This window comes from Gavialis gangeticus, unplaced genomic scaffold, assembly GCF_001723915.1.
Source record: "Gavialis gangeticus isolate Ggan-Ray unplaced genomic scaffold, GavGan_comp1, whole genome shotgun sequence".
NCBI classification, from domain to species: Eukaryota; Metazoa; Chordata; order Crocodylia; family Gavialidae; genus Gavialis; species Gavialis gangeticus.
Window position 1 is genome coordinate 38480630 of NW_017729029.1, and position 10416 is coordinate 38491045.

Consider the following 10416-nt stretch of genomic DNA (forward strand, 5'->3'; position numbering starts at 1 on the left):
GACTGATCTGATTCTTAGGCCATGGATTAAGGCAGTAGGGTAGATGGTAAGAGCTACAAGAGTCACCTGATTTGGAACTGAGTAGAGAGCACTCACAAGGCAGCAACAGCAACACTTCTATGACACTGAGAAGTCTCATGCAATGCAAGGCAGTGGTAGTAATTTGTTCTTGAAACACAGAAACCAGCAAATGCCATGTCTGCACCCTGCAGAACAGAGCGGGGGCTGACATCTACAGATTCTCATTTCTTCCCATCAGATTTGGCTCCTTCCTCATCCTCCACAGGTGTATCTAATCCATCAAAAATGTCATCCAGAACCTCCTGTTTCATCTTGTTTTCCAAAACAGAGATGCGCTGTTTGAGCTTCATCTGAGCAGTATTATACTCAGACAACACTCGAGAAAAACGGGTGTTCAGTGTCTCCAGGTTGGACTCTAGCCGATCCAGCTTTTCCTCTACTTCCTTCCCTTCCAGGCTTGCTTCAGCTTCAGACTCATCCAGCAGCCCTTCTTTCATCAGGATCTCCCGGCCACGCTCCTCCAGTACCTTCTTAGCATCAGGATATTCAGTGACTGCTTCCATTAGGTCTTCCTTAGACAGGCAGAAGAGATCAGAATAGCCAAGACTTCGGATGTTGGCTGTGCGTCTGTTGCCCATTTTGCTCCCTTTAATGTTGAGGATGCTGATCTCACCAAAGCAAAGTCCTGCGGTGAGTAAGGCATACTGAGTCACTCCATCATCTGCCACCACAGCCAGTTTCCCCTCCTTGATGATGTACATCTCCTTGCCAATGTCCCCCTTTCGGCAAACATAATCCCCCGGGCTGAACACCTGAGGCCGAAGTTTCAGCACCAACTCCACCAGCAGGCCTGATTCACAGTCTTGGAAGATCCTTACCTTCTTCAGTGTCTCCAAGTGCACATTGATGGCAATCTCTGCCCGCAGTTTGTCAGGGAGGTTCTTGAGGACCTCACGTTCATCTACTGCCTTCTTGTTGGTCCATAGGTAGTCAAACCACTTGATGACCTTGGCCTCCATTTCCTTGCTGACCTTGCGGAACTGCATATAGTGCTTGATGGCATCAATTTTCGCCTGGAACTCTGCCCTTGTAGCATTCATATTGGATATCATGGAGCCCACATTCCCGACAATGGTGGCAAAAATGAGGACACCAATGAGGAAATCAACAATGACAAAGAGGTACTCCTCATCAGTCACTGGAGGAGGAGTTTCTCCAATAGTAGTCAAAGTCAGAGTGGACCAGTAGAGGCAATAGACGTACTCCCGACTGAGGTACCCGTACTCAGGGTCTGTGATGTTGGGGTACACCCAGGTGTCTGTCCCAAAGCCAATGGACTTAGAGATGGCATAGTAAATGCAGGCATTCCAGTGGATGATGACCAGGATGTACAGTACCAGGTTGCTAATCCTGAAGATGTTCGGGTAGCTAGTCCTGGTCTCAGTCCGATCAAAAAATTCAAACATGCGGGAGAAGTGGAGCAGCCTGTTGAAGCGCAGCTCAGGCCGATGGATTCCCACTGCAATATACACCAGGTCTGTAGGCAAGACAGAGAGGACGTCCAGCTTGAACTGCAAGGTTTGGACATACTTATCCCACAGCTTCTTAAGGTTTCTAACCAGCAGGCCCTGTTCCAGGAAACCTAACAGAAATGCAAAACGTAGAATTAGCTTGGTTCAGTTACATTTGTTCATTTGTTCTCCTGCCTTTGACCAATGCTACATATGTTAAAAAGACACTGAAGTTTCCATCCTCCACACAGCCTGAATTAATACAGCACAGAAAATTACACAGCAGCCTGCTACATCCTAAGAACATTAAATTCTACTATTTTCCATTCAGATTGTTCATTAATTTCACAGATACCACATCAGAGATACAGACCTTAAACCATGCCAGAATACTAATGGTAATGTGGGTAATTTTGTACAATTATTCAAAGGTGAAGCTAAAATCTGGGATAATTAATCTTTCATTCTGAAACTTACTCTAGTTCTCAGAGCTTTTAATTAAATTCTTTCTCTGGGGGCTAGTCCCTGCCAGCTAGCTCCAAGGCATCACTGAAGGCCCTTCTTCTAGAACAGCCACAGAGCAAGCTCCTCCCTGACAGGTCAAATCAGATCTTATGTGATGATATCGAAGAAAATCCTTCTTGGTCTTTGTCTCCTCAGCTCACCTGTGCGTGACCGGATTACAATATCAGCAATGTAGATGCAGTCCGAGATATAATCCAGCACAAGCCAGAGGATGAAGTAGCCCCTCTGGAGATCACTAAAGCAGGCTCTGCAGGAGAACCACATGATAGAGGTCAGAAAGAGAGAGAGTATTATCAAATTACCAAAGTCAGCTCACCCATTTCGCCCTCCCCCCAAAGTCCTATCTCCTAATGGTGTGGTTCCTGGGCTGCCCTACAAAGCAGTGCCCATAGTAGGCACAACTGACTTTTGACAATTGCTAACCATCCCCTTTCCCTTTGGAAATTAAATCTATCACCTTTTAGAACATCTGCTCTCCATTGATCTAGGTAATGATGTTCCTGAAACTGCCTCTCAAATGGGGGTCCCTATCCTACAGTCTAATCTGTCTCTACTACCCTCCAAATTCCATTCTCACAAGTTCCACCCATGTGTGTCAAAACACAATGGAATTGGGTTCCCCTTTCCACTGCCATGACACCAATGAAACTGGGACTTTTATTTTTATTAGCCTAAAAAAAAGCAGCATGCAGCATGCCCAGTCCCAGCTGCCGAGACTGGTCCCAAACAAAGCACCCAATGAGACAGAAGGGTTACAGAATGGCATGACCTTGGAAGGCCTCCTGCTTACCTTGCCACAAGCAAGCACCAGTTATAAAGCACGGGCAGTGCAATGACAGGCAGCCAGCGGTAATACCAGTCCCCAGAAGGATCCACCACAAACACCATCCATTTCTTCCTGAAAACAGAACCAGAGAGAACCAGGACCTAGGAGACTGCACACTGATAATGGAGCAATGACCCTTAACTACAACTCTGTTTAATCACTATAATAATGAGTGCTGAGTGCCTTCCATCTAAGGAATGCTAGGTACTTGATGAAGTTCATCAATTAAACTCCTCTTCACCAAGTTCCCTCTTGATGTAGGTAAAGCACCTATGCACTATGTTAACTGATGGGGAACATGAAAGAGGTCACAAGGACTTTGCTGCAAGTCAGTGACAGTCAGGAACAGAATATGGCTTTCTAGGTTCCCAGGCTCCTACTCAAATCACTAAAAAGGCCCTCTGATAGACAATGCAGACATGGTACATGATAGATGTAGCTCTGAGGTAGCTCACAACTAACAGTAATCAGGGCAGGAAGTGCAATAAATATCTGTACTGCTGAGGGAAGCACATGGTGCTGCCATGGGGAAGGGTGCAGTCTACTTGCTGAGTGGCTGGGTCCAGCTCTTACACTGTTCCCATGCATTTGATCCTGTTTTTGGGCATTAAGGCAAATCTTGGGTTTGCCCTAATGGTCACGTTCAAAAACTCCCCACACCTTAGACTGCAGAGCTTGCTCCCAGAGATGGAACACGCTCATTTGCCAGATCTTATTAAAAAGCCATGCCCCTCCCTCATCAGTGCTGCTTCTCCTGCCTCCATAACTGTAGTTTCTAACTTTGGTTTACTTCTTTGGTGTGGCATGGTTGTCACCAGCAAGAATGCTGCAACTTCTGGGATCAGTGCATTTAGCTGAGCTGTCAGACAAGGCTTCCACATGGCCGCACACAGTGGTCCTTCAGTAGTACTAATCAAAGATGAGCAGGGTTCAAAATAGCTTGCATTATTCTCAGAGAAGTAGTCTGTCTTCTATCACTGCTTATACAGCACCTAACACAAAGGAACTTTCATTTCAAGTCCAGATCCAGACCAATGGTTCTAAACATTTTTAGACTAGAGGCACCCCTCATTAGACTTAAGGCACCACTGGAAAATGCTAGCTCTTAGCTTTTACTTGTTTTCTAACTATAGAAAAAATAGTAGAGCAATTCCTCTGTGGCAAAGAACTCAGAAAACCCACAGGAGGTCAGAATGTTTGAGACACTACAGATTCCTTTTTGAAATCTCTAGATTTATCCTGTGAAACATGTTTTCACGCCTAATAGTACTAACATTGTGTAGCACTCTGTGACACCTTTGAAAGGATTTCAAAACACCCCAGGTTGCTATTGGACCCTGGTTGAGAATCACTGCTCCAGTCACTGTAGTAATACAAATACTACTAAATGCTGTTTTTAAATGTATACAGCAGAGGGCACCAGTGTTATCACAGAATCAGACCATGGAGTTGCTCTCTGTGATATCAGGACACAAACACAATGGAAGCTGGAAGCAGGGTTAAAGATGAAATGAAGGAATAGTCAGCTGTCTGTTTTTGTGTGGTGCTATCTTTAAGCCTGGTCCTAAAAGCCCCCTCTGCACAAATCTCCCCTATACACTGAGGATTTCAAGCACAGACATCTGGCATGGCATTGCACCTGGAGTTACAATGACATGGAACTTTCACATGCATCTATGATGTGAGAGGGTTTACCCCAATCAGACCCAAAGAAATCTCAGTGTTAGTCATCATCCTAACCAACCTAGCCATTGGGTAGGACTGTCACCCTTCCTGCATTGTTCAGGATAGCCCTGAATTTACAGTCCTTTGTCTGGAAAATCTGCATACCATCTTCAGAATAACCCCAGGCTGGCAAACACAGAACAACCACTATGTTTGCCTTCACATCCTGTTAACATGTTGATGTTTAACTTCATTGAGGCATGACCTAAAGCAGCAAACAAATATTATTTCATAGATTTCATAGACATTAGGGCTGGAAGGGACCTTGGAAGATCATCAAGTCCAGCCCCTTGCCTGAAGGGCAGGAAGTCAGCTGGTGAGACCAAATCTGGAGACCAAACCTCAGAAAATTAGCAGCTTTCTATTAAAAGCTCACTGAGGCTGCAAAACCATACTAACCCAATTCAGCATATATACTTCTATTCCATCTCCCTCTGCTCATTCTGAGTCTACTGCCTCTGATAATTAACAAGCTATCCTTAACCTCACAGGGCAGAACATTTTCTACTCTGGCTATTAAAGCCTCAGATACAAGCCTCTGATATTTTCCCCCTATAGAAGACAGTCCTTTCTCGGTGTTGTAATTACCATGTATAATAGTGGGGGCCAGACTAGTCAATGAGCTCTGCCCTTTAATTACAGAGAGAAAGAAAAGCAAGGTTATTGTTTTTCACTGTGTCCAAGTGCAGTGGAGATGAAAGGACTGGATATGAAAGGACTTTTCAAAGAAAAACCATCACAACGTATGCTCTAGCAGAAGGCTCAGCAGTGAATGAAATCCCTTCCTCTTCCACAGATGATGAAATCAGACAGGCAAATACAGCATCAGATGGGGTAACTCAGTCCTGCAAACCCCTTGGGAATCCCTTCTAGATGTAATTATTCCTGGTCAGAGCTTGGCCTAATAGCTGCAGTGTGATCCTGGCTGTTGACTTGAATCCATTTCAGACACTCTACAGACTCCCTATCTGAGTCGGGACCAAACTCATGCACTCCAAACCAGGGGTTTCCCACCTGGGGCTCTCATTCATATTCATAAACAGGTGTCAAGAGGTCACAACCACCTTTTTTAGCCAACTAATGGGAAAGGGTCCTGGCCTTATTGGAGGGAAGTCCTGGTAGGGGAAGGATGGAGAAGGGGACATTATACAATCAAAGGCTGAAAAATTACTGTTCTAGGCCACAGTTTCTTCATGTAAAAAATGGGGAAACACAGCTTACTCTTTAAAGTTCTTCCTCATCCCTGCACCAAAGGCACTGTGCCCATGCCCAGCACCATCAGCATGGCACAGAGGGGTTGTAATTGAAAGGGTCTAGAACGGAACCATGGTGCAAGGGTTCCTTTAGGCTTGACAGTGGGTACAGGTACACACTGGTACAGAAACCTGTATATATGCTCAGAGGCAGCTGGCAGGCACTAAGACCCTTGGCCCCAATTATTCAAAAATGGTGTTAACCTACTGGGTATAATCCCCTAGCACAGCATAGCACAGGTGACTCCAGTCACCATGCTAAACCCTCAAGACTATTAGTGCCAGGACAGAGAGTCCTCTCCCTGATGGCCCTTGGTGTGACAGTGAGAAGCACATCAGGCAGGTGAGGAGTCCCGCAACACACACAAAACATTTGGCCTCCAACTGAGAAAGTCAGAGGGTATGAAAAAGAAACCATACTTAATGCTTTTGCTGCCTTCACCATCTTTGTCCCCTTGCTCGTTACCATCCTCTGTATGCAGTTCTGGCCCATGGAATCGCTCGAGGAAGGAGTCTGGCCTTTGCTGCTCTTCCCGCAAGTTTTTGTTTGCCCAGTCTCTCAGAATCACCACTAGCCGGACTATCCTGAGAGGGGAAAGAGGCATGAATCAAAGTTAGGGTCATCCAAGTGACAAAACCACTCAACTCCAGCATGGACACTTATTTCAGCCCAGAGGTGTAAAACTCACTTGGCCCTCTAGGCCACATCCAGACCACAGGGCTCCTTGTGGGCTGTATATGGATGCACCTTCATGGCAGGGTGAGCAGTGAGACTGAGCGAGTGATGCCAGGGAGCTGCAGGGGTTAACACAGCAGTGACTCACCCACAGACTCCACATCCTGGGTATTGTCAGTGGCCCTTCCCCAACTCACCTCACCCCTGAGTTCCCAGCCTGTCTGGGAGCATCTATGGGCTGGATGACACAGGTCTATGGGCCATATCTTTAACAATCCTATTCCAAGTCATTCACACAGGCATAGCTGTGATCCGAGGCCTGTGCGCTGGCTGATGCTCGCACCTGTGCCAAAGCCCATTAACACATTCAGCGCTACAAACAGACCAAAAGAAAGAGCAAATTCATGCACACAAACACATTCTCCCAGGGTCTGGACCCACTGTCTCTATTCTAATGCTGTACACAGCTGCTTATAGGGAGCTTCTTGTCTGCCAAGCAAGAATTAGCAGAAGCCAAGAAGTTGTTAATGACCATAAAGGAACCATAAAGCAAGAGAGATTTTGTGTGGTGTTAAGCATTCAGCTCTCACTGGCAGCAGGAGGCCAAAGGGTGCCCAGCTCTGCACAGGATTAACCCCAAAACCAGCAAACTGTCACCTCTTTAGTAGGTGAATGAAAGGGCAACAATTGCAAAAAAGCTTCCTTTGTCCAGTGCAGTTGGAGACGGATTTGCCAGTGCTGAAAGGTCAATGCTTCACTTTGTAAACAGAACAGCTGGGCTTGAGTGCTGCTAATTCAGAGCCACCCATGGCCCACGCAGAGTTTCAAGCAACTGAGTGGTGACATTTTGTAGCCTTCTTCCAATTTCACCACAAACTTTTCACAACTAAATGAAAGGGCTTTGAGCTCAACTGTAATGGCAAAGCCTTTGGAAGCTAGGTTGATGAAGCAAGTTCCCTCAAGCATGATGGCAATTCCATACAGGACTCCACACTCAGCTCTTCTCCCCTTGCCTGGCTCCATCCCTACAGGCACAGATACCTGGTCAGAGCTCCCCTTCTTCGGGCTGGCTGATCTGCATTGTCCAATGCAGCAATTCTCTGCAGTTCTGAGGAAGTGTCATCTGCAGACTCAGCCCTGCAAAGGGTAAAAGACAGGTCAGGGTTACAGGTCACCACTCATGCAACATTAGATGAACTCTCCCTGGAGAAGAGAGAGAAGGAATCTGGCATTTATTCTGTGATTGTCCATCCCAGACTTCTGTGACTTGCTCTGTGTGTCTATGTAGGGCTTCGATGTTCATTCATGTCTGTGCTTCCCTCATATGCATGGCTCCTCCTGTGTTAGAGTAAACTTGATATGGATGTAACAATTACCCTAAAGATGAGAATGAAATTAAATCCCTCTCTTATTCCAATCCTTGGTTTCTCCATTCTGCCCTGGAGAGGTTGCTCTTGCAAATAATCTCGCCCTGTCACTCCCCTCAAGCAATACGGGTGCATTTGGCTTTCTGCAGGAGATGCAGCACGATGGCTCAGATAGGCTGGAGTGACTGCATAGTTTGCTAAATCAAGTGTCACAGGGTCTGGATATCCCTTTGGATTCTCTCCCTCATGGGCTCATGCCCTGGGGCTTGTTTGCATTTCCAAGGTGCTGGCTCTCAGTAGGATGACTTGGTTGTTAGGGTGCCAGGATCCCAAAGTTCAGTTCTCTGGTCCACCACAAACTTAGCATGTGGCATTCCTCACCTCACTTAGCCTCCCTGCCTCTGCTTCCCATGGGTAAAGTGGAGATAATAGCATTTTCCCCATCTGACAGGAGCAAAAGGACAAATACACTGAAGATTATGAAGTGCTCAGTTACAATAATGGGGGCCATATAAGAACTTAAGGTATTGCCCACACACCCCATCGATAGATCTCTCATAAGTAGGCCCCAAAGTCAAAATGTGTCTTAAGCAGGTGCCAGCAGCCTTTCCTAACAGACCACAGTTACTGGAGAATATAGTCAAACCTACTCAAAGGCTTCCTGCCCAAGCCGCAAGGCAGCACCTCAGCCCTAGACATGAGAATCAAGCCTCATGCTCCTCCCCAGGCTCTTCATGCAAGGTCCCCCTCTGGCCTCCAAGAAAGTCTCTACTTTTGAGCTTCCAGAGCATACCACTTGGTCTGACCACAGGCTGAGCCAGTAAAAAAGTAAAAAGTGCATCTGCTGCTTCAGACTAGACCCTACAGCTTGACAGTTACACATACCAAGATCAAGCAGGATGGCAAGAGATGAAACACCTCTACCAGACAATGCCTTGAATACCCCCTTTCAGAACAGCATTTAAATGAGATACCTTCACACAGACTTGCCCCAGAGCAGCTGCAATGCTCCACACCCATGTGGTCACCCTGCTAGAGCTGAGCAGTGCTCTCCAACCACTGGGGTACTTCCATTATTTCATGCCTGACAGAATCAGCAGGCAGACTCCACAGGAGGATTCTGAACCCCATGTGACCCTACTAGTCCCTTTCAGCATTAATAGGCCCCCACTGCCTCTACTGAGTAACTTCTTGGGCCAGGTTCCAGTTCCAAACCAAAGAGTAGCCTGACCTGCTGGTGCTGATCTCAGTCTTGTCTGAATCATCCTCGGTGTTGGCTTTGACAGACAACCGGGGAGGGTGGTGGTTGGCAGGTGAGCTCTTCAGACCATTACTCTTTGCCATCATCCTCCATGCAAAAAGGCCCCAGCTTTGCACCCTGCCCCAGAAAGCAGGAAAGAGCAGAACACTGTCAAGAGAGAACCTACGTATGGCATGGGCACACTATACAGTAACAGAGCATATGGGTATAACCACTAGGGCTGTGCGAAGCTTCAGTCCCTGATTTGATTCAGCCCGATTCGGTGGCTGAATCTCTGAATCCGAATTGAATCAGAGGACCCTTTAATCCCTCTGAATCAATTCGGACATAGAGACAGCTTTAAATGTTTTTTCTACATACCTCATGAGTGCTGTGATGCTGGGGCTCATGGAGCATTCCACAGAAGCACAAGCGGGCTCCCCAGCGTGCTCAGCAGCAGACCCAGATCAGAAGTACTTCCGGTCCACTTCTAGGTTTTCAGATTCGAATTTGGCCGAATTGAATCAGGGACAGTGATCCGAATCAACGAATTGAATCACTGTCCCTGATTCGGGCCAAATCCAAATCTGAATCGAATTGGCCCACATCGCGCACCCCTAATAACGGCCTCCCCCTTCACATGTTACAGGTTGGGGCTCCCTCTACTGGAAGAGAATGAACCTATAAACACTAGATTTGCCCACCTAGGTGAGATCAGTGCTCCTCCCTTTCCCAGGTCTACCTCCAGGTGTCACCTACATCTAGCACTTCCAGGGAAGGTGAAATTGGCCCACAGTGTATGTTACCATCATAGGCACACAAGGTTCTTTGGGTAAATGTCATATCTTATTAGACCAACTAAACACTGTAGCTGTAAAAATTGTTCTTTGCAAGCTTTCAGGCACAAACACCTATCATAGGCAGTTATCATGAAACATGGCTGTGTAAATACATTGGTGCATACCTTGCCCATACATGGAAGGAAGGATGGATTTATGATGATAATGTAGCAAAACCCCCAGTTTTTCTTTTTTAATTTATTTTAAAATGCATTCCCTCCCCTTCCCCAACCATTTCTGACTTTTTTCTCTCTCTCTATTCCCGATAGATAAGTATAAATAAGCTAAGATGTAGAATAAGCTTTAACATTTTATTTTAGGTAGTAAGTTTTATTTTTCTCTCCCCTCTGCAAATAAGTGTCATGCTATTTTGATATAGCTATCCACTGTTTTATAAGTGATAATTATTATGTTTTGTACTGATTTTTTTTTT

General features: G+C 46.1%; 1 protein-coding gene across 1 annotated transcript in view; it reads right to left on the reverse strand.

Annotated features, from left to right (window-relative positions):
• Nucleotides 1-18: 18 nt before the first annotated feature.
• Nucleotides 19-10416, reverse strand: part of CNGA2 (cyclic nucleotide gated channel alpha 2) — a 27583-nt gene continuing 17185 nt past the window's right edge. Inside the window, exons 2-7 of the mRNA XM_019521414.1 lie at nucleotides 9136-9282; nucleotides 7579-7674; nucleotides 6282-6446; nucleotides 2848-2955; nucleotides 2198-2304; nucleotides 19-1663 (exon numbers count right to left, since the gene is read on the reverse strand). Of these exons, the coding sequence (XP_019376959.1) occupies nucleotides 243-1663; nucleotides 2198-2304; nucleotides 2848-2955; nucleotides 6282-6446; nucleotides 7579-7674; nucleotides 9136-9251 (2013 nt within the window). The 5' untranslated portion in view covers nucleotides 9252-9282 and the 3' untranslated portion in view covers nucleotides 19-242. The remainder of the gene's footprint in view (nucleotides 1664-2197; nucleotides 2305-2847; nucleotides 2956-6281; nucleotides 6447-7578; nucleotides 7675-9135; nucleotides 9283-10416) is intronic.